The sequence below is a fragment of the Tachysurus vachellii genome, chromosome 5 (genome assembly GCF_030014155.1).
Source record: "Tachysurus vachellii isolate PV-2020 chromosome 5, HZAU_Pvac_v1, whole genome shotgun sequence".
Taxonomy (NCBI): domain Eukaryota; kingdom Metazoa; phylum Chordata; class Actinopteri; order Siluriformes; family Bagridae; genus Tachysurus; species Tachysurus vachellii.
In genome coordinates this window covers 18408564-18433979 of record NC_083464.1, presented here as the reverse complement: position 1 = coordinate 18433979, position 25416 = coordinate 18408564, and the positions used below count along the sequence as shown (strand labels likewise).

Sequence of the window (25416 nt, the reverse complement as noted above, 5' to 3'; positions counted from 1 at the left end):
TGCCGAAAGCAAGCAGGCATTAAACTAAGGAATCTAACAGGATACTCCGTATACTCTAAAGCAGGCTTAGACAAACTCACTTTATCAGATGCAAGTCAGATAAAGCCTTCAGACCCTCTTATCTACTGTCAGATTTTGACTACCCTTCCTGATTTTTTTTCTTTTGCATTTTTGTCACACTTATCACACAAATATTAGTCAAAGATAACACGAGTAAACACAACGTTCAGTTTTTAAATTAAGGTTTTTATTATTAAAGGAAAACAAAATCCAAACCTACATAGTTCTGTGTGAAAAAGTGCTTGCCCTACATGGGTCTGTGTGAAAAATTCCTTGCAATGAGGAATTTTGGTCCACTCATCTTTGCAGAATTGTTGTAATTCAGCCACACTGGAGGGTTTTCGGGCATGAACCGTCTTTTTAAGGTCATTCCACAGCACCTCAATAGGATTAAGGTCAGGCCACTCCAAAGTCTTCATTTTGTTTTTCTTCAGCCATTCAGAGGTGGACTTGCTGGTGTGTTTTGGATCATTGTCCTGCTGCACAACCCAAGTTTGCTTCACCTTGAGGTCACAAACAGATGGCCGCACATTGTCCTTCAGGATTTTTTGGTAGACAGCAGAATTCATGGTTCCATTTATCACAGCCAGTCTTCCAGGTCCTGAAGCAGCAAAACAGCCCCAGAACATCACACTACCACCACCATATTTTACTGTTGGTATGATGTTCTTTTTCTGAAATGCAGTGTTACTTTTACACCAGATGTAAAGGGACACACACCTTCCAAAAAGTTCAACTTTTGTCTCATCAGTCCACAGAGTATTTTCCCAAAAGTCTTGGGGATAATCAAGATTCATTTCGGTTTCCATCTTAAAACTCTGCCATGCAGGCCATTTTTGCCCAGTCTCTTTCTTATGGTGGAGTCATGAACACTGACCTGAAGGCAAGTGAGGCCTGCAGATCTTTGGATGTTGTTGTAGGGTCTTTTGTGGCATCTTGGATGAGTTGTCGCTGTGTTCTTGGGGTAAAATTAACCCTCCAATGTGGCTGACTTACAACAATTCTGCAATTCTTTGAGTGGACCAAAATTCCTCATTGCAAGTTATCGGGCAAACACTTTTTCACACAGAGCCATGTGGGTTTGGATTTTGTTTTCCCTTCATAAAAACCTTCATTTAAAAACTGAACGTTGTGTTTACTCGTGTTATCTTTGACTAATATTTAAATGTGTTTGATGATCCGAAACATTAAAGTGTGACAAACATGCAAAAGAAAAAGAAAAATCAGGAAGGGGGCCAAGACTTTTTCACACCACTGTAGATGCCACCACAGAAAGCACACCGTGTACAGGTTGGACTTAAGAGTTTAACAGTGCAGGTGGCTTGTTTTCAGAATTCAGTTTTGATCATTTAGTTAGACTTTACAGCCAAAATGACACATTACTATTCAGCCCTGAGACCTAACTCCAAACTTAATTTTATTCAGAAGTTATGTTAGAGTGGCACAGACATGGCAAAGTTTTACTAAAACAGAGACAAGTTTCACTTCTGTCCTGTTTTGCCTTGAGTATGAGCCTTGAACATTTTTCAGCTGAAACAAGGAGTAGTATCAAATACACCACTACTGTTGGAAATGTAACCACAATGTTGTACTGAAATTCGCTGAAATTGAGTTCTTGGTGGAAATACACTTAAAAGAACTATGGAATGCCATTCATGCCTCAACATTACATATTAGTGATGCGCGGATCGTGGTTATATCCGTGGGTGCTGCGGATAATCCGTGGGTCGGGTGGGTCGAGTAATAAAAACTGTAATTTTGATTCATTTCAGGTGGGTTGTGGGTGGATGAGATAGGCACAAGTCATTAATGATGCAAATATTAACTACATACTCTAAATACCAGATGAAAATTTGCTTTCATTCTGGCAGAAACAAGATCGATTCTTATGGCTGCAGCGGCTTGTTAGAGAATTTTGTGCATTCCTGCACCAAGCGCTGCAAGCGAACGATCTTTTAGTGCAACAGACCGTGTTTTAGAGACACAGCTTAATCGTCTCAATGCAGGTGTTCCAGATGTTGATGCTATTCTGTTTTTCAAATAAAATAAGGCTATTAACATAGTTGCAGTTTAGGCTAAATTAAAAAAACATTTTTGTTGTAGGGCTATAAATATATGGTGTGTTCTGTAGCCTATAAGCAACGAGTTATTGGGGGGGGGGGGGGATATTTTTTAGTTATTTTTTTTTTTAATTGTTACTTTATGTATTTTGGAAATTTGCAGTACAACTTTCTGAATTGTATTTTGAAAAAATGGGGCTAATAGCAGATATCCAGTCATTGCTCAGGCTGAGCGAATTTTATTTGTGTTCGTATATGTGCGTTCGCCTGTTGGGGAAGGGAGTAAAGCCTGTGTTTATGCTATTAATAAAATGTAGCTTAATCTGGCTAAAAAAAGAACATTTTGTTTCATAAATAAATAAATAAATAAATAAATAAATAAATAAATGTTTATTTAAAAGCAGCATCCGTCTAGCATATTAGGTTATTATGTTATATTATCGGGTGCAGATATATTAATCATATAAAAGTATGGTGCGGTGGGTGGCGGGTGGATGATTCAGGTGAGGTTTGATCTGATCCGCACATCTCTATTACATTCATAAATATGACAGTGTTACTTAAATAATATCATCTTTTTAAAGTCAACAGAACTTCTTTTGCACACCAAAGGATATAGAATACCACAGTATTACAACAGGAAAATTGGGAACAATTGAGAAACATGTTCACATTCACAAATAATGTTATTATTTTATTGTTTAATATTTCAAACAACTCAAAATAGCTGATTATAAGTATAATAAATGTTTTCAAAAAGATTTAAATGCAAAGATGTAAATTCATAACCTTGCATCCCATGAGGTTTTGCCCATAAGTAACCAATAAAAAAATAAGTCAATTAAAATAATGGATCAAGTGCTATTTTATAAGCTGGAAGCCATATTATTAAATGAAACTTAAGAATAATGTAATGATTCAAACTAGGACAATTCATGTAGCATTTATACTGGCAACATATTTGTCTTATTAGACTTATTTTATTTTAGACTTAACGCTCACCAATCAGCATTAGTCATTTATTTTTCACTCTGAAAATTTCTCTTGCGTTTATGTTACATCGTATTGCATGTTACAGCAAAGAAAAAAAACACAATTTCCTTCTTCAGACTGCATTTTCTATCCCTGCTTTATTTTGGCTTACAGACAAATGCTTGTGTTTAAAGGCAGTGGTCTGGATTCTTTTGGGGAAAAACTTCATCTCTGATGCTTTGACTCAAGAAAGCTCTGGCAAACCAAGACATGCAAATGATCTGCATTTTTTGAATGATCAGAAAATGAACTAAAGTATTTGTGTAATCATACTCTGAATATCTGCAGATTTTCTAAGATTAATACTGATGCAAAATTTGCTGACTTAATCCACCAACTCCGAATTACGACTCTGTAATTCAGATCATTAAGATTTCTATAAATGCTTCTATGAACAAAATCCAAATTGTTTCACAAGCAATTCAGTGGTGGATGTGAAGTTATTTGGAAAGTAACATGGATGAGTGCAGATGGGAGCCTGTTTGTGTAATGAAACATTTTGAAGCAGAACAAGTCCTTCCTTTCACTACTTTAATCCTTTTCATTTAAACGTGAATAATAAGATAAAAGCATGAAAGAGAGTAATACTGTATGTGTCCTGCACGTTCTCTGGTTAACTCACATACCCAAAAAGCGACAAGTCCTGCGCACCAGTGGGTTGAGGTAACAGCAGTCCCCAGTTGCAATGGTCTTCTTTCGACTATCCAGATCTTTTGATGTATATTGCATCAGGAACAGCACAGCTTCTGTCACTGTTATCTGAAACAGCATGACATCACAGAGAGAGGACAAAAAACAAGGGAGTGGGAGATTAAAAAAAAGGAAGATTAACAACACATTCATTGCTAATGACTATAAAATGAAGCTAAAGTTTCACAGTCTAAAGTCGGCATACGCAGCTCCTGTCTCACAGCATCATAATTCATCAGGAAGTAAAGCCCAGCCACCTAAACAAGCTCCATCTGCAAGCCACCTGCTGAATACAGCGATCATATTGAGAGAGATGATCTCATCTTATGCAGTCAGTTTACATCACTGAGAAATTAGGAGAAAACACAAATATGTCCACTTCTGGCAGATGAGAGGCCAGTGTTTATTTTGCTCATGCAGTCAGTTGTCTGGAGGGCTTCCAGAGCACAAGCAGCTGGGGTGTACAATGTTAAATACAGTGGTCACCAGTGTGTGAAATGCTATAATTCACTAAAAGTGTTTGCAGTTGCTAGTGGAAACCAGGAATGAAAAAAAGAACAGAATACAGTTTCAAACAGACCATGTGATGAAGATTTCATAGATGGCTCCAATTTAAAGCTGAACCGTGTTTGCAGTCGGGCATAGAAACATCCACTACTGGACTTCTGCAAATTATACAAATGCCATTATGCCATTGCCCATAAAAGTATTTGTACGACATAAAATGTTATTGTTTGCTTAGCCCACAATTTGTTTTGTATCATTAGTAAAAGGCCACTGAAGTCTAATGGGCATCTAAAGCATACTTTCCCCAGAATGAGACATAAAGTTGAAATATGGTATAAGCTTGAAGGTGCCATTATTGATCACAGGTACGTGATGTCATCTACGCCCCAACTAGAATCAATATCATTGGGCTTGTCCTAAGAGTAGCAATCCATGGTCTAATGAACCGAAGCTCTGCATAATAAATTCAGTCATTTGTCTTGAATAACAGCTTTATCATGGTCAGGGTTGTAGTAAATCTAAAAGCTATCATAGGAATAATAGGCACGAGGCAGGAATGCACTCACCACACAAACATCAGAGTAGCCACTATGCCTCCTGACCGGGTTTTGGGAGGAAACCAAAGAACCATAAGGAAACTGAAACAAACAAGACATTTGAAACTCAGGAGCGAACCAGGGACCCTGAAGCTTTGAAGCAGCAATGCTACCCACCACCAAATTCACATCAAATCTGACAAATATGACATTTATTAATTCTAATCAACTATGAATCATTTAGGAATGGTGACTTTAGGCTTATATAGCTGATAAAATATATTTATACAAAAAATATATTCATGTCAGGAGACAGATTACAGGACCATGAAAAGAAATGTCACTGTTTGTTAACATCTCAGTCTTACAGGCCACAGAGCAAAGCAATGCTCATGACACACTGGACTTCACAGGAGCAGCTCTGGTGGTTTCCAGCACCGTCAGGGTGATTTATAAGATCATGTGGCTCAGATATACACTGTTCACCTCCAATAAGCTCTAAAAGACTTCAGGTGCAAGTCAGAAACTGTTCTTCCCAAACCAGAAATCTCCTCACTAAGCAAAGACAGAGATATACACAGACAAGGATGAGTACAGTTGCTCTGACCAACATACTGCAAATAACATCCACATTGAATGACAGCAGTGTCTTTAAGTTAGATAATACCGTGACCAGTACTAAAATGCAGGACCTTTAACTGACCGTAAGAACCTACAGTTCCAGGAACCCACGTTCATGCAGGATGAGAAGTAAGCAGCAAACAGTATTTGTAGGCTGTTAATTATAAGCAATAGTACCAGACATCATCCATAGTGTCTCATCAAAATGCCTCATACTGTATGTCCTATTTTATTGAGCAAAATACACTTCCGTTGTTCTCTTCGTTTTCTGCTATTTTTGACAAGGTGAAGAGTTCAGCTACAGCAGACAGTCCACAGGGATGAGCATACCTCCAGTATAATTCCTCTTTCATCACAGAGCTGAACCCACTGAGCCCTTTCTTCAAACATTATAACCAACCAAGCTATTGCTCTGCACTCAAGAGCACAGAATAATGGGTGTGACACCTACTTTCAGCAACCAGCACTATAAGCCTAGGTTAACAAGAATTTTTTTTTTTCCTTGGCAGAAAAATGTTATTCTGGGTGTGAAGCGACAACCATGATTAGGTTCTCTTTCTTTATCTTCCTCAATGTCTGTGTGAACGAATGAAGCCTTGCTCAGATTTCTCAGGAGTATACAGGAATACACACCACCAAAGGAATTTGGGAAACACTTTCAATAGACAATAGACTTAAATTTGAATCTATTGATTTTAATCTATTGATTAATATTGGATGAAATTTTAAACTATCTGCACACATTGGTGCATGTTGTCTAGGAAATTAACAATAACATGTTTCAAATGGATACTAAAAGGTCTTTATGATAGACAGTACATCAATAGGCAAGGTAGACTCCCTGCATTATTATAAGAGACTTAAGTTTTCTGTTTGAATTGGCTTTTGGTTAAATAATACAGAGGCTGCTTCACAATATGAATGCAGAGATAGTGGCATAGAAAACAAAACCAGAGTCAAAATTTAGAAAATGTTTTGTCTCATCTGTAGGAAGTATCCAGAAACTGCTTACAAAATGGTGCTTTGTGTCAGATACAACCAATTATAATACTGAAAGGATTAAAAAGAACAAAGAACAGACGACTGTTAGATTTTCCATGAATTTGAATGCAAGGTCTTTGGGTGGCTCGCCAACGTACTAGAATGCTTCTCATACGTAAAAGAAAAGTAAGCTAAAGTAAGCAATAAAAAGTGTTTATTGAAGATGTTCATGTACAGTAGCATAGCAGTCTTCTGGAACTTAACACAAAGGTACTGTCTTTGTGACCAGACTTTATACCTGGTAACAAATGGCCTTCAAACAAAAGAAAGATACAGTTAGGACCTCCTACTGGAGAACTTACAATGGACAGGACAGAAGGGCCATCCTGTGTAATGATCAGGTGATTGCTTTACAAACAGGCCATTGTGTTTACAGGTGAGTCACAGGAACAATGTAATCAGCCATTTGTTTCCACCTTTACAGTTACAGTAATACCTCGAGATACGAGTTTAATTCGTTCTGTGACCTTGCTCGTATCTCAAATTGCTCGTATCTCAAAGCAATTTTCCCCATTTAAATGAATTGAAATCCCATTAATCCGTTCCAGCTCGCAAAATTCCACTCCAGTTGTTTTGTTTTTGTGTTTTGAATATGAAAAATGTACAGTACCTGTATTTATAGATGACAAATATTGTATAAAAACATACAGTAATAAAAGGGAATGTTAAAAAAATAAACTGCTTTTACTATAAAGTGTATTATTTACCTTGGAGATCAGACGACGAGCTTACGGAAGATGCGCACGGAGGTTGAGGGAGGAGTAAACAGGTGGAGGAGTTAGGAGGAATTACACTTTCACTTTCGTTCACTTACTCGCTACTGTACACTCTTAATGCTACTTTACACTTAAATGGATCTTAACTAAACTTCAACAAAACTAACGAACTTAACTGAAATTCTCTTAACTGAACTTAATTGCTACAATTTCTGTTTTCTTTACATTAATTTTGCTTAATTTTCTTCATCGCTTTTCTCTTCACTTCTCTTTGCCTTTTTTGTCACTCTATCCTCACTAACATCTGCCGGTCGTTTTAATAAAAACTTATTTAATAAAGACCTGTCCATGGAGGTTTGTTTCTTCCTCCCTTTTAAAAAGTTTCGGAAATGTGTAAGGCAAGTGTCATTAAACAACGCTGATGCACGCAGCCCCTTTGCGACTCTCCATAGGAAATGAATGACTTCCGGTTTATCGGCTGTCGTTTGTCATGTGCAGTGGAAAGGCGGCTTTAACCGAGTGAGACGCGGGAAGCTGAGGCGGGGGAAACAGAGCACACGTGGTTGTTGGGATCTTTGTTTCGGCGGCGGCGGCTCGGATGCTCGTATCTCAAAAATTTGCTTGTATCTCAAGCCAAATATATGGTCGAATCACAGCTGGTATGTCAAAAAATTCGTATGTCAAAGCACTCGTATCTCGAGGTATCACTGTATATGTAAATTACGGGTGGGACACCAGAACAGCAGACATTGTTTACATACACAAAATTCTTCAATCAACCCTTTGATCACTTTTGTTGTCCATGGCATTAATTTTGCCACCCAAATCAATGTTGATTAATAAAACTGCTTGCATGAGGAGTAATGCCTTTCTTTTGTCTTGGAATATGGTCCTGTGGTAGTGTTGATTTTGCAGATGAGTGTTTTCTGATCCTTCCAGCAGTTGTTAACTTGATGATATGCAGAATAGCGTAGGTCCTCTGGAGCACTGAAAAACACACAGGAAAGAAAGGGAAAGGTATCTTGCCATAGATTCCATCTCAGGTTTAAGCATTTGTTTCCTTTTACCGTTATTACTGTCGCTTTATATTTTGGCAGGACGCTACAGTGTTTATCAGTGATGGCGTAATCTTCATCCTTAGGCAACAAGCTAAAGCCTAAAAACTTTAGTCCCGCCATATCTGGACTCTGACAAACACTACTGCCGCCTATCCCTCGTCTGTAGGTAGATTTGCAACATCTCACATGAATCCACTTGTCCTTTCCATATACTTTAACTGCTGCATTAGTGACTAAAAGAACTTGAAATGGACCTTCCTACCTGGCCTCCAATGGCAATTGCTGAGGTTTATGAACCATTACCCATTGTCCAAGGACTATACTGTGTCCCCCATTCTGGGGGTGGCTCCCATGAATCATGAACTTGCTTCTCCGCACTCTGTACTGCAAGGCTAGTCTTTCACGGTATTGGACAAGGCTGTAAGGCGTCAAGTGCACGTCAGCTTTTCTTAAACCGATGGTGCCTCAAATGGGCTTAGTCCAGTTTCCTTGTTTTGGGTTGCTCGTATGCTGCAGAGTACAGTAGGTAGGGCCTCAAGCCAGGACATTCCTTTCTGGTGAAGTTTTGATAAGCGTTCTTTTAAGATCCTCTTTGTCCTCTCTGTTTGTCCTGATGCTTGTGGTCATGGAATTATGTCCTTCACCGGGATTTTGGCAGTGTGTGTTGCTGTGCCATGTTTTGTTGGGAATGCTTCCACTTCAGTGGTCTCCAGTGAATTCTTGAGTGACCGGCCCCTCTGGCTCTGCTGGCTGCTCCTCACACTCTGCTGGCTCGAATGCCCCTTTTCCACCGAGGCAGTTTGAGTGCTGGTTCGGAGCCAGAGCCTAATTTAGAACCAGTTCTTTCTTTTTCGACAGCCTAAGCACCGGCTCTGAACCAGGAAAAGTGGTTCTTAAGTAGCACAAAAATGTTGATGGTCTAGACTTAAGAAGCGCTTGTGTCAGGGGCTGTGGGCGGGGCTACTGTTAGCGCATTTGATAATGTACCTTAAGTATACTAATGTTTAATACACTTTTACTTTACCGCAATATGATCAATTATCAGCACACATGATAGTAGGTAGCTACATGCTAAGGCTACCTTTTTTCTGTGTTAATGATAAAATAATGTTATGTACTTTCTCGATTACAACATTCGTTTATACAAATTACATGGAGCTGCACGTACACGTTGGATTCGCCGCGTTTGCATGCCAATGTAGGTTCACAAAGCCATGCACATTAACAGTAAAGCAACATCCGCCATTGTTGATGTTGGGTTTGTGTTTGCCGATGCTGCGCTAAAGTTGCTGGGAAACGTGAAACGTATATAGTGACTTCAGACTCGGCTCTGTGACGGCTCTCTAGCCAATGGAAAGGCAAGTACCAAACTATTTCAATAGCTTCTACAGTCTCAAGATGAACGGACCAAATTGTTTCTTCAACAATTCCTACAGACATCAGGAGAAAGGACCAAGCCACACTTTCTACAGTCTCTAAATGAACGGGCCAAATTGTCTAACAATTCCTACAGACATTTAGAGAAAGGACCATGCCTCTACATTCCTCTACTCAGTTTGTTGATCTTTAGTTGAGGTTGTAGAATCTCCCAGATTCTTCTGTTCACTTTTTCTTGTTCTAGTGATTTTGGTGAGTTCTCTTCTTATCTGTCTCTCCTGGCAAATTGTTAGGTTTGTTAGACTTATGAATGTCATGTGTTGATTATGCATGAAAGAACTAGACACAAAATCCTTCACTACATAAAGAATACAAGACATATAAAAAGACTATAATGATGAAACAACTGTTTTACTGATTGTTGGCTATGCTCAAAAAGTTCATTTTGTGCAGTTACTATTTCCCAAACAGGAGCTACCAGAAAGTTTACCTGGACTACCTGAGTTGAGAAGCAGGTAACTCATCAGATTATTATATTCCTTATCGAATCTGTCCACCCTGAAGTAAGATCTGACTGACAGGTACAATAGCAAGAGAAAATGAAATGAATAAGATAGGAGGATTAATGAAATGTAACACTGAGATACAAGCTACAGCACACTTCACATTCCACTTTAAAGCTCATTAAGCGAGAGCGAGAGAGAGGGAACGAGAAAGGTTTTTAATGATTCTATGACATAGAAGAAGTTGAATTGAAAAGCATGAGTAGGCACCATCATTCTTTAAACAGTCAGCACATGTAGGTGAAAGTGACTTCAAATCAGCTTGTACACAAAAGGGGAATCTGCATGAGAACTAAGTCTAAAAGACTCCATCACCTCCTCTATTGGCAGCCGCTTGATTAACATGACACGTCAGCTCCAATCGCGTGACCATCAAGGTGCTTGAGAATTTGAGTTCTGACCAAAAAAAAAAATAATCCTGTATACTTATATTTCACAGGCTCTACTCTGCTTTCTTACTGGACAACCAGACAACCATTCTTGTTAACATTATTGTCCATGAAATACTCACAGCAGCAGGACTGTCACAATCATTAAATAATTTCCCAATCACAATTGTTTGAGTTGTTCAGAATGATCATGAATAAGCATTCAATTCCTTTCACATTTTCCTACATACAGTACATATACATTTCTTGGTTTGAGGATATTTTAATCATTACTGTAATCATTATGTCCCTGGAGGTCCAGCAGCACGATCCCATGCTCTCACCAAAACAGACAGGGTTCGAGTCTCAGGCAGGGAAACAACCCAGCCACTGAGGGGATAACTCAGTGCTGGTCCCAAGCCTGGATAAAATGGCAGATCTGTGTCAGGGAGGTCATCCAGTGTAAAACCTGTGCCAAAAATCTCATGTGGATCAGATGATTTCAACAACACGCTGTCCAAAACTCTTTTGTTTAATATAAATATAAGGCAAGTAGGAATACTTTGATTGTCCAACTTTACAGAGAAACACATAAATTCATTAAGAATACCAACATTTAACACCACTAGATTTGGCCATGACTGTCTATAAGTCTTTGAATAACATGTCAATTATTCCATTAATTGTTCCAAAAAACCAGAGATTTGAGTGAGAGATACTGATTAACTGAAAGCAAGAAGCATTTATGTTGCATTGTACATGGAAAATGTACACTATTACACTAATAACTGGATTAGAAAACAAATATTGTGTATCACTAATGGTGGCCAGATTTTCCAAGTCAAGTCAAGAAGCTTTTATTGTCATTGCAACCATATATAGCTGTTGCAGTACATAGTGAAATGAGACAATGTTTCTCCAGGATCAGGGTGCTACATAAAACAAGACAGGGCTAAGGACATGTAAGTAGTCTTTGCCACATAAAGTGCAGCTCTGCATCCTGGTGCAAACAGTGCAGGACAAGACAAACAATACAGACAAGACAGTGCAGGACAAAAGACAGTGCAGACACAAAGTTACAAGACAATACAAAAAGTACAAAAATTGCAATACACAAAAGACAATAAACAGTAAAAGAAACAGCTCCGACCGACCAGTGTATTTACTGTATGTGAATACTGAATGTTCAAACTATTTCATGCAGTAACATTAGAATGAACACAGTTTCTTAGCAGCAGGTCCTTGGGATAATATATAGAATTGTGCTAAAAACAGCAAATGACTGAAATATTGTATAGTATGTGCGAAATGGCTGACATATTGTACAATATGTGCAAAAACAGCAGAAAAAGTGTGCAAAACAGCATGTACACAGTTTGATGGATTGTAAGCAGCATGTAAACAGTGTGATGTGTCAGTGTGTGTGTTTTGTGAGGGTCTATGCAGTCCATACAGATGATGTGTGTGTATGTTGTGCTCAGTACTTTCTTGGTGATGGCGCTGGTGTTGAGTGACCAGGTGAGGTTCTCCGCTAGATGAATACCAAGAAATTTGGTGCTCTTGACGATCTCTACGGATGATCCATAGATGTTCAGCGGAGAGTGGTCGCTCTGTGCTCTCCTGAAGTCCACAACCATCTCTTTAGTTTTATCCACATTCAGAGAAAGGTTGTTGGCTCTACACCAGGCAGTTAGTTGTTGCACCTCCTCCCTGTATGCTGACTCGTCGTTCTTGTTTATGAGACCCACCAAGGTCGTGTCATCGGCGAACTTGATAATATGATTCGATCTGTGCATTGCTGCACAGTCGTGAGTCAGCAGAGTGAACAGCAGTGGACTGAGCACACAGCCTTGAGGAGCTCCAGTACAAATACTAAAAAAAATTTTACATACATTTTGCAATGTATGAGTCTAAATGTCATTAATTGGTAATTGTGTGTTAGTAAATATAGTCTTTAGAATCAATGATGTAAAGACATGCTGTATAAACTATTTTGCTGTTTTCCTGATATTACTCACTATTGTTTTTAAATGATCGGATTTACTACATTATTACACAATGATGCATTGACCTAACTTTTGCTATGGTAAATTGTTTTTACCATATTAGTTGTGATGTGTCTCCTCTTTGCAGTGTTTCATAGTCAGAAGGCAGACGGACATTCTTTGCGTTCGGTGTTGATAAATGACAGACCCTGTGTATTACCTCTGCTTGTGCGATTGTATTATAATATTGTCAAACTCTACAGAAAAAAATAAATCACTATTCTTTATGATAATTTTCAGTCAAAATCCAACAGTTGTGACACTTATTCAGTAGCATGCAAGTCAGACCTAATCCTAGACAACCTAGTCACATATTGTCACAGACCAACCAATAAACAGCATATAATCATTGATATGTGAAGGTTTTTGTCTGTTTATTTAAAATATACGGACGTCTTGAGCATAAGCGCTTTCTTTATGTTATATAAGTTTATATAGATTACTTAACACTATATTGTACATTAGATTAGCTTTAGTTGTTACACACCAACCTCCCTCTCTCTCTTGAAGTTACGAGTCAAAAACATAGCATAAATCCATCTTAAAGTCTACAGCCTTGTGATGCTCCATAACATTAAATCATTAAAAAACATCATTCATTAATATATTTGAAAAAAATGTAATTGTTGAGAATGGCAGAAAAATTAAATGTATTAATTTTAGTATTTATTTATTTATTTATTTATTTATTTATTTATTTATTTATTTATTTTATTGTATGCCTTATTGCCCAAGTTTGCGGATACTGCTGGAATCTAGCTATCTAGACAGCCAAGAGATACATGGGGTTATTGTGGATAATATCTCTTAGAGATCATGAAGATGGCATAGAACCGCTACAAACATTTTTGCACTCATAATTTCAACATTAAAGTTATTACGATAACTTATCGTACTTATTAACTTATTAGGATAAAACTTATTTTACTTCTAGACATACTTCTAGACTTATTTTACTTCTCAGACATACTCAAAAATACTTGAAATTCTTAATTTAAAAATTTGTTGACATATATATATATATATATATATATATATATATATATATATATATATATATATATATATATATATATATATATGATTGAGGTACATCTGTTGGGGTTAGCTAAATGTGCAGCCAGCCTTATCATAAGACCTTAAACCTACTTTATATTCAAATAAGCAAATTACACATAGATGTACATGCATCGTTTATGTTTATAACACTGCCAATTAAGCTTAGATCACAGTGATCACTCAGTTCTTTGCTTGGCCAAGTTATTCATACCATGAGTCTGCATCTAGAACAAGCATTGCCGAGCACGCAGGAAGCACAATTAAGACCTGAGAACTGAACTGATGCGTGTGAACATCTGTCAGTGTGCCTGATCTCAGGTGCAAATATACACAGCATTCTCAGAAACTAACAAAGGGAAAGTCACATATTGGATTCCCATTTTCCACCAGCACTGAATTCATCCGGGTATAGCTTTGAAACATGCTTGTTACATACTGAGCTCATCAATCAGGCCGACCTAGATGCTCTTTTCACTTTGCAGGACTGAAACTGTTACGCTCTTCAAAAATTAAGCCCACTGCACACATTCATACTGCTCTGGGCAGTTTTTCTCTGATTACTTTTATAAAGGGGGAATGGGATAAAATTTCAGTTGCCCTCAAACCACTGAGACCACTAAATTACTGATCCTTTGCATAAGGCAAATGAAATGGCAAAGTAACAAATTTAATCATAACCAGACTCTAGTATAATCACTGTGAATTGAATTTACAGGTTAGTTTAATGTAAATAATAATCAGTTGTTTATTTAACAACATAACATGTAGGTTATATTTTACGTGTGCATTTTCCCTAAATCTAAAGCTAAAAATTTGTGATTTTCATCAATTTTCCTGGAGTTTAAAAAAGTACAAGAGCAGTCATTAATATTTATACTGCATAATATGCCTCTCACCCTTCAGGCTGTTAGACTGTTTATTTTCAGCTCAACTTTATGTATGCATGCATGCATCAGCAGCAGCTCATGTGATGGCACATTGTAAAACTGGAAAACAACAAATAAGACAGAATAAGTGACAGAATAACAAACTCACAACAACAATTTTCTGATACTAACACAAACAAAAATGGAAGTTAACAGTTTCTAACTTAGTTTATTTCTAACGGTTTATAAAAGTAACTTCAGCAAAATCCATAGACCGGAGAACTGTGCCAACCAATTAGAAGAAAAATACACACAATTGAAATAGTTCAGACCTACTCTGCCTGCAAGACAAAGTGAATCTCTTTAGTGTGTCAGATGTCAGATTGCCCTAGTTTCGGGAAAACTCACGATGCACTCACTAAATTATTTTGTCTGTTCATGTCAGCTGTCTGCTCGATAGTGTTAGTTTAAGATCACCTACAGGGGGTAAGTCTGTCTCCTGATTTCATAATTCGATGCGTTCCCAAAAGTACAACGATTTTCGAAAAATTGCTCTGAACATTAGTGATGTGCACAGTTAAGCTGGCTAAAAAAGTCACTAAACCTGTACACGATGCAACGTTTCACACAGAATAAACTTTAGTTCTGCACTTGTTTGCAACATCTCAGGCACTGGTTTCCACTATGAAATAAAATACTGTGTGCTGATTTCAGTGAGTCAGAATATTATATGTTGAGCAAAGATGATTTACTCATATATATATATATATATATATATCAGTGGTTGGAAAATGAATTTTAAAATCTGGTTTTAAAGTGCATAATGCAGTAATACTGCTATGCCAAGTCAGCACAAGAAAAGCTAAGCTGATAAAGATAGCAAAATCACAGTATACCTGCATGACTGTGTATAGCAGTAATACAGACGGTTTCTATAGTAACTTACACAGAGACTTGAATAGTGAATGCGCCAAATAAACGACTTAATTAAGCATGCGTCATCCTTTGTATCGTGAAGCTTTCTGTGAGATCCTTCATGTGGTGAAGCTATCTTTCTGAACTGAATGTTGTGAGTGTGTCAAGCAGTGTTTCAAGAAACCATTCCCCCGCACCATTACACTACCTCCACCATCCTAGACTGTTGACACAAGGCAGGTTGGGTTCATAGCCTTGTGCTGCTGGCACCAAATTCTGACCCTGCCAACTGTGTGCTTCAGCAGAAACTGATATGCTACATTTCTCCTCATTTTGCGTTCTGTTCTAGGTTGACAGAAATATAAAGTGCTCTGTGAGTGCATATTAAACAAATTATTTATACACACATGACACTTACCAGCCATAGACAAACTGTGAGTAGATGTAAACCAATAGCACTGTTTTACTCAGAACCATATGAGCTTAATATCAGCAGGCACATCCTTCAGTCATTTTTTTAACAAGCACGAGCTTCACTAATGATTCTTTTCTGCAGAGATGCATTTCATAAAACAAAGCCTCTGTTTAATGCACATATCAGGTCTTGTAAAGCCCACACTAGTGCTCAAAGGAAGATATATTTCACAATGCACAAAGCAATGTGCTCTATTACTAATTCAACTCTTAAGGGCAGACAGAGAAATTTTGAAGGAGTACTTCAAAGACCAGTGCTTAAGGCAAGACAATAGAGGCAGACATTTTGGTCACATAAAACATTTTTTAGATTTTTGTATAAACAGAATCTATAAAATGTCATCTCTTAAACTGTAAAAGAAAAACGCAGAGATAATGTGTTTATTTTTCTCTTTTATATCCACATCTGGATTATCTGAAATTCAGCAACATTAAAGAAGGCTTGGTCTCCACTCAATCAGCACAATCACGTCATGGCATCTATCACTCAAAAGCTTTTTTCCTGACACAAATATTATATGTGGCATTAGGATGTTTTCTTTATAGACATATCAATGTTTGTCATTTCTTAAAATGTTGATAATCATTGGCTTTATGATGGATTGCACTATAGTAATATGTATTGTGTTAGAAAACATGATGCATAAATGGAAATTGTCTTAAATCCCAAAAATGTCCCAGTACAAAACATACCCTACTAAAACAACACTAGTGATACACTAGTGATACACAGATGACAGAGAGAAGTATGAAAGACAGGAGATAAAATCAGATAAAAGTAAAGACCTTTATTTAATACTCACATCAAACATGAGGATAGAGGAAAATGTGATTTCAGTATGCAGCTGTTATGCAGGCAGAAACACCTTGTTGATAAAAGAAGTTCAAGGACAATGGCTGTTTGCAGCCGACAGGAAGTCTGCAGTACTTCAAATAACCACTCTTTACCACTGCGGTAAGCAGAAAAGCATTTTACAATGCATAGCAAATTGAACCCTGAGGGTGATGGGCTACAAAAGCAGATGACATGGGCTTCTACCCACATCTAATAACAGAAACCTGAGGCTATAGGTGGCAGTGAAACCAGACAACATCACCTGGTCATCATCTTCCGATCTTGACCTGTCCAGGATCAATGGAACTGCGCCCTAGATTCCTGTTCTTGGCTTGTTTGATCGAAGCAAACTCAAAGAAGTCTTCCGCTTTTCCAGCCCATTCATCTAACGCTTTGGCAAAATGCTGTCCATTCTGGTTAAATGAGCTACTGTAGCATTTCTGTCAGCTAAAATCATTCTAGCTTCTGACCTCTCTCATCAACAAGGTGGTTCCACCCACAGAACTGCTGCTCACTGGATGCTTTTTTCTGTATCATTTCATGTAAACACTAGAGACAGCGGTGTGTGAAAATCCCAGGAGATTAGCAGTTCTCAAATCAGTCTGGCACCAACAACCAAAGTCACTGAGACATCCCTTCAGATATTTAATGTGAACATAAACTCAAGCTCTAAACCTGAATGATTTCATGTGTTGCTCGGCTGACACAAGATTCGCTTGTTAGATAGGATAATTGCATGGATGAGCAGGAGCAGTGCTAGTTTCTAATAAAGTGTCTGATGAGTCCATGTCTAGCCTTCAAAGAAAAAAAACAAGAAAACAAAAAACAAAACAAAAAAAAACAGTTAAACTATACAACATACATTTCATTTATTATAGTGTGCTTAGAGAAACAAGAAACAATTCAATCAACTACATTTTGGAAAACAACAAAACCAAGCAACTATCTTTATGATTTATAAATTATAGCCATCTGAATTATATACATCTAAATTATAGCCATCTGAAAACAACACAACCGCTGAATGTGTAGCACTGTGCCAGTAATTATACCAAAGAATCTAAAGCTGGGATGTGGAATAATAATGTACGGTTATACACACCAGAAACTATAGTATAAAACTGTATAGAAGTAGCTGTACACTATGCTGTTGTAGATGTACTGTAGCTTCATTCATACCCATACTGAGAAAGGTTAAAAAGTGTCGGTCTCTATAACAGTACTTCTACTTAAAAAAAGTTACACTAACACCATGTTATGAAGGAAACAACGTTTTCAACTGCAACATACAATGTGTCACTTAAATGACTATTCAAGTCACATACTGTAGACACATAGAGAGTTTTAATATGGACTCCAACACGCGGATGGATGAGAAAATCACAAAATACGCATCTCCAAGATCTGTGCGCATGACTAGGATCAGATCTAATACCTTCATACAGCAAGTGAGAATGTTTCAAGATGAAAATGACTATTTTTGAACGTTCTGTTGAAAGTATTTTGGACTCACCACGAGTGTGGGCACACCGGCCACCACGGTGTAGAGCAGCGCGGGCGGGACGGCGCTCGCATCCTCCGGTCCCAGGTACGGCTTCGTGTACGCGCTATCGTAGCAGAAGAAGCCCTGCACGTGCACGTTGAAGGTGTCCGTGTACTCGAAGTAGTAGGCCAGCATGACCGTCCCCGCCATGATCACCAGCTGGAAATAGAGCATGGTGGTTAAAGATTGGCCTGAGAGCATTTACCGGTCCACAGTGCTGAGATAGAATAGCACGGTCGTGTTCATTCCTACTCCTGCTTCTCCTCTCTCTTATCTCGGCTCGAGGTTTGCCCGTTTGCACGCATCAGGCTGGCGTGCGGGTGTGAGATCAGACCCATCGCACTCCGCGTTGTCGAGCGCGCGCTCTGTGCCAGGCTGTAAGGTTCGCTCGCGCTGATCAAAGGATGACGACGGAAAGTGACGTGAGTGCGGCGCAGCGCGTGTGCGATCATGCAGTCAGTCACCTGTAAGCGCGAGATGTTTGCTTTCGTGATCAAACGTCTGCTTCATATCCCTAAACATCTCCATGAACCATTACACCGTTAAACCAGCCGTGATTAGCTGCTCTGTAGAGAGATAAACTGTTATGGCACTTACTAAACCTTATGACTGATGTGTTAGGGCAATGATTTTCAACCCTGGTCCAGGAGAACCCTCTGTTTTGCACATTTTAAATGTTTTCGCTGCTTTGGCACACACAATTCAACTCAACAAGAGCTTTTTTGTGGAATACTGAGAGCAAAATAAATAAATAAATAAACATAATGAGTTAGCAGAATAGCAAATAGTGATGAGAATGAATGCAAAAATCTTTGAAAAGGTATCAGTGACAAGGGAAACAACTCATTGTAAAACTAAAATACACCCACTTATGTACAGTTACAGTATTTGCAAGGGTGGAAGGTAACCAACTACATGTACTCTAGTTACAGTGCTCGAAACAGGACATGGTTCACTGTAATGAAACCTTTTTGAGAATCTGCTTCAGTCGCCAAATGAATTTTTGTCTGCAGTAGCAATATCTGAGACTGTGGGGACAGATAATCATCCCTGGCACACTTCATCAGGTATCTTCAGTTTTAAATGCCTCAAATGAACAGTGTGATAATGATCTGCAAATTATGTGAGCCAAATCTCATGCAGATATGGGCATTTCACAGCTCAATATCCAACCTGTGGAAAACTGACTGCTTTTAGACATCTGAGTGAGCCAGACAAGCTGTAATAGATGTACAACGTCAATCTTCGATATAATAGCGATTGTTTGTTATGTTAAAAATATCTAAGTGCTACCACAGCCTATAGGTCATGCTCAAACTAAATGTGTGTAGCTAGAACATGTATGATGCTTTCAATTGACTTTATTTTTCTGTATACAGTGTTGAAAATTGAAATGGTGTTCACGTCAGCGGTTTACTTATTTTTTCAAAATGCAATGCTCAGTTACTCAGTTCTAATGTTAGTACACAAAAATGTACTTCTCAGATATAAAACATTTTGAAATTAGTTTGCAAATTGTACAAATGTAAAACGCAATATGTGAATACTCATACTTGTGTTATTTTCTTTATCATTACTACAGTGATGCATTTTTACTCAGGTCAGTGTTTTGTACTCTTCCACCACTGACTAGTTCTATCCCTATAGGGATTTTATTAATTTTAGTTACAGTTTGTAATATAAGAGACAAACCTGAGTGATCTTGTTTAATCTCGGTGTTTACCTATATCCAGTGTTATAGTGTGTTTGTGCTGAAGGTGTTTATAGGGGCGTCACTCTGCTCAAAATCATTCATACAACTGAAAATTTTCCTGTCCCACTCCCAGATGTTCACATTAACAGAGTAGAGATTCATTAACTGAGCAGGCATAAAGCATGATGGAGTGATGATTTAGTGTAGACCAAGTGTAGAGATCACATCTGCTCTGCTCAATGCTAATTGGGAAGCTGTTATTTACGTCACATTGTCTCAGTATGGGCAAAGCAGAGCAGGAATCAGCAACTTTATTAAGGTATTTATGAATTAATTGTGAGTTCAGAACAATACTGTGAATTAAATATGAATAAAAATACAGAATGGAAGCAGGAAACTAAATATAAGTGACATTTTCACCAGCACACGAAATATTGCTGTATTTGGTCCTATATATTTATTATTATTATAAGTATTTAATGATTTATCATTTTTACTACTTGTTTGGATTATTTTAAAAAATAAAAATGACGTTTTGAATGTTATTCCTAAGAAAAAATGCCATTTGAATGCAATATGGATAATATAGTGTTAAAGTACAAGAACAATCCTAAATTCATCCTAAGCAAGCATCCTAAAATATTACTTTGGTTATCATCCTATCCTTATCACTTTGGTTTTGATTTTGGTTGCTCTGGCACTAGAATTCTAGATCTAGATCTTGCTATATTCTCTAGATCACTAGGTCATGTTATCATCAATTCAATTATATTCAATTCAAGTATCTTCAGTTTCTGGTCTATGTCATGGTGGATCCAGAGTGTATCCCAATAGCATTGGGCACAAGGTGGTAATGCACATATACAGTGGAAAACTCATTTCTACATACAACTGAGAGTAGCCAACCCATCTGATATAATGTTTTTGGCAGGTGAAAGGAAAACGGAGAATCATAAGGAAACTCGCATGGGCGAGTGGGAAGAACATGAAAATTCACACACGCAAAATGCTCAGGAACAAACAAGTGATGTTTAAAGGCATTCCCAGAGTGTCTAACAATGTTAAATGAACATTTGTTAGTGGAAAAAACAGGCCATTGTTTTTAATGGAAAGCCCTGCAGGACTAAAGCTGAATAATTACAATATTTGTCATCAAAGAAAATGAGTTAATTAAAGAATAGAAGTTAGCTAGAATAAGCTTTTTACAAAATGAAGCCTTTTCAGTGTCCTGTGCTTAACAAGCAAGCCATGGCTGTAGACACCTTGAAGCCAGGTCTCTTTCTATATGTGTCATTTCATCACAATATGTAAATAAAGAGAACTTATTAAAAGACACAACTACAGAGAGAAACTTAAATGTGGCACGCTTCAAGCGTGAGTCACATTTCATAAGAAATGTTTGCCTCGGTCTTCAGAGAGAGTTCAAGGGATCCTGTGTACTTTGCTTTAATGAAAATGTTTGTGAAAAACTGAGAAATACTGAAGTATGGATGGCAAGCAGAAGAAGAGAGCTGTCCATAATCAGTGCTACTGCAACAAGCTCAGCTTTCACAGCATGGTGCAAGTCGGGAGACTCACAAGATTTTAATAGATTCCTGTAAAAAAATTAACACAGACTTTTCTATTTATGTTTATATATTTTGAAAAAACCTTAATATAAAGAGTTTGCTAAATTTACTTGCAAATGTTTTTGTCAGTTCCATTGAATTAAATGTAGATTCTGAGATGTTTATATGCATTCAAAAACTCATCAGCCTGTTGAAGATCTCCATTTACATGTAAATTAAAAGTATTTAGTATTTATGATGCTATCACTATAAATGGTGTCTCCTGTCAGAGTGTAACGAGTAAGTTACAAGTATGCATGTTAGTGAACATCATTCTGCTTTGAAGTATCAGATTTTTTCCCTTCTTCAGCTGTTCATATCTGTTCATATACGTCACTGATTGTGAACAGACTTTTGCCTTAAATAATCTTTGCATGCATTTTTAAGACTTGTTCGACAACAATAACTGGCACACTTTTGAGATGATCTATTATTGCATATATCTTCGACACAAAGACAATTTGCTCTGCAGGTCGGCTGCATCTCATCACCTCATCAGGTGCAAAGACGAAAAAGGATCTGATGGTTAACTTTCACAGTTTTTGCAGCTATTATTGGCACATGTGTGCTGAGAGAGAGATGTGTGTGTAAATGAGGGGCCTACAGCGATAATTGCCTGTGTAGTGATTTGTAACATAAAAAAGACATCTGACTGAACATATCACGATGGCATGACCACACTCGAAAGAGGCTTATATCCACAAAAAATCACGTCTGGGTTACATGCTGGCTAAAATAAGAATTGAGCCATGACAACTGATATGTGAATGTATATGATGTATATACTGAGCACTGAGCTTGATCCTGAAGTGTAATGCACAATAAGCAAGTTTAGATGAAGCTTCATATATACATTAAAACACAGTGAAATTCTTCCTTCATATATACCAGCTTGGGTCAGAGCACATGGTCACCCATGATACAGCTTGGATTAAGAACCTTACTCAAAGGACTAGAAGTGGCAGATTAATGCTTAAATACCGAAACCTGCTGTTCAGTAACCGAGAGCCTTAACCAGTGAGCAAACCGCAGATTAATAAACTAGTATTCAAATTTTGGCTGGATTCAATTTATTAATCCAACTTGTGATTTTTAAGACTCATACACTTAAACACACACAATTTTAATCACATACTTCATTGATCGTAATGACCCACTGATGTTAGTGTAAATTCTTTTTGTTTTGTGGCAAAGTAAACTTCAAGATTACTGAAGGTTGCCAAGGTTTGAAATAAGGAGAGCTGTTGTACTGCATGTAACACAAAGATGGTCTTTCTAGGCTTTTCTTGAGTGTTTATGTTCCTCGGGTTGTTCTGTCACAACTAAGAACAGAAGCTTACAAAGTTTCCTCATCATCTGAGAACTTTCTAAGAATGAAAAGCTCCTCTTCACTTTACCACTGAATGTCTATTTGCTTTATGCAGGCCGCAACAGAGAGATGTCAGAACAGCTAGAGAATTAATGTGAGCATTAAAATCTCTATGTTGCATATGTAAGGAGTTGATTTGCACTCAGCCTGCCATTTATTACACCACATTTAATATGCTTAAACTTGTTTTTAATCAGTTACTTCAGATCATTTAACAATTTAACTGTAGACTATGTAACAAAACAAGCATCATGGACAGTAACCAACCATCATGCTGAGCAGCAATGGCAGCTGATCCATAGATGTAGCAGGGGCAGATTTCATTCACATCATGTTTGTCAGGATTTAACCCGGACATTTTATTCCTTCCCGCCTCAGCACACCTGTTCCTTATGTGTCTAATTGTCTTTATTTTATATTTGTATTTGTGTTTGTTTTATCATAGTATTGTCATTGTGGTCTTTGTCTTGTTCATTGCGTTTTGGTTTTCTTTTTATCCAGTGTTTCCAGGTTTTTTTGTGTTATGTTACGTTTAATAAATCGTGTTTTAGCTATCCTCGCATTAGGGTCTTTTAGTCTCCATAAAAACATCCGCTGCTCTGACAAAGTTCTCATTCATAACTACATACATGTTAAATTACATTGATTTGCTCACAATTTTTTGGTCACTTAATAAAAATTATTATTGCCTGGTGGCAAAAAAACAAGCATTAAGGTAAGCCCACTGGGGCAGGAATGGAGTTGTCCCATTCTCAGGGTAGAAGCAGCAGACAGGACAGTTAGTGATGGTTCATTGTGGCTTGCTAGGGTCACAGTTTTAAGACAATTTTAAAATAGTTTGTGGTCACCAATATCTTCTGTAAGGCAGGGCATATAATCTGTTCCATTTATTAGAAGATACAGTATGTTCAGAGATTTGAGGACTGAAAGAGGGGTTATGGAGTGAATAATGTCTGTACATAAAAAATGTATGCATGTCACAGTGACACAGCCACACCGTGACACCATTTCACCTAAAGCATTTCGCTAAAAAAAGCAACCCTGATTAATGCTACTAGCTTTGCTGTACATGTATGTAGACAGCTGAACTACAGTATGTCTAAAATTGAGCTTCTAGAGTGTATGCTGGATAACTGTATGTTTTTGACTCTCAGTGTTACTTCAAAAATTCACTTCATTGTCAACTGTGATAGCCTTTTGACATAATTTTGTTTAAGGTATCATTTCATTATTAATGTCCTGACACACACAAATGTATGATTACAAGCTGCTGCTGTTGAACCTTTTCCAAACTGACAACTTGTTTGGCAGAGTGGGCTGCATACCTATAATCAATAAATTATTACATTTCATTTTAAATTTAGAATCACTTCGTTGTTCTATAGAGATTTAATCAGGGCTTGGGTTTAAGTGGAGAGAAAACATACGAACATGTGAAAAATGCAGTCTTCTACTGAATATTAAATTCTGTCTACAACCTCTAATGAAGCTCTGCCAATTCAAAGCAAGCCATAAATCAAAGCTTGCTCTAACACCCACACCCACACATCCACACACACACACAAAAAACAACCTGAGCTTTATATTCACTAGAATATTTATAAATGTCACCAGTTAGGTAGGTTTTCAGTTTTCTGAATGTCCTTGTAAAACAACAGAAGTTTACATCAACGCCAGTAGCTTCAGTCATCTGTGCATTAAGCATTCGTCAACCAAATGATTAAAGAATAATGAAATAATTGTAACAATGGATAAAAAATCAATACATACCCTTGCAAAAAATATTCACTTTAAGGGTCTGTAAATCTTCATGGATTTTGTTTTGTCTGATCCTATTAACATTCAATTAAATTAATTTAAATTCTAAAAAAAAGTAAATAAATAAATAAATAAAATGTAATTGATATAAATGAAAGGGGGGCACGGTGGCTTAGTTGTGAGCACGTATCGCCTCACACCTCCAGGGTTGTGGGTTCGATTCCCGCTTCCGCCTTGTGTGTGTGGAGTTTGCATGTTCTCCCCGTGCCTCGGGGGTTTCCTCCGGGTACTCCGGTTTCCTCCCCCAGTCCAAAGACATGCATGATAGGTTGATTGGCATCTCTGGAAAATTGTCCGTAGTGTGTGAGTGAATGAGAGTGTGTGTGTGTGCCCTGCGATGGGTTGGCACTCCGTCCAGGGTGTATCCTGCCTTGATGCCCAATGACGCCTGAGATAGGCACAGGCTCCCCGTGACCCAAATTAGTTCGGATAAGCGGTAGAAAATGAGTGAGAGAGTGATATAAATGAAATGTTTCTTAGTATATACCTACCAGATTCAATACCTGACAGTAATTTGGGTAACTCTCCACAAGGCACACCCAGATTTGGAGATCTTCTACGTT

At 37.7% G+C, this 25416-nt stretch overlaps 1 protein-coding gene across 4 annotated transcripts in view; it reads right to left on the bottom strand.

Moving 5' to 3' along the window:
- The window catches only part of plppr5b (phospholipid phosphatase related 5b), a 48369-nt gene that overhangs the window by 18510 nt on the left and 4443 nt on the right, over nt 1–25416 (bottom strand). For 3 of the 4 annotated variants that reach the window (XM_060870153.1, XM_060870154.1, XM_060870155.1), the window contains exons 1-2: nt 18337–18715; nt 3779–3911 (exon numbers count right to left, since the gene is read on the bottom strand). In XM_060870153.1, coding sequence (XP_060726136.1) covers nt 3779–3911; nt 18337–18567 — 364 coding nt within the window. In that variant the 5' untranslated portion in view covers nt 18568–18715. Of the gene's footprint in view, nt 1–3778; nt 3912–18336; nt 18716–25416 lie in introns of those variants that run through there. The other variant, XM_060870156.1, reaches the window with a different exon arrangement.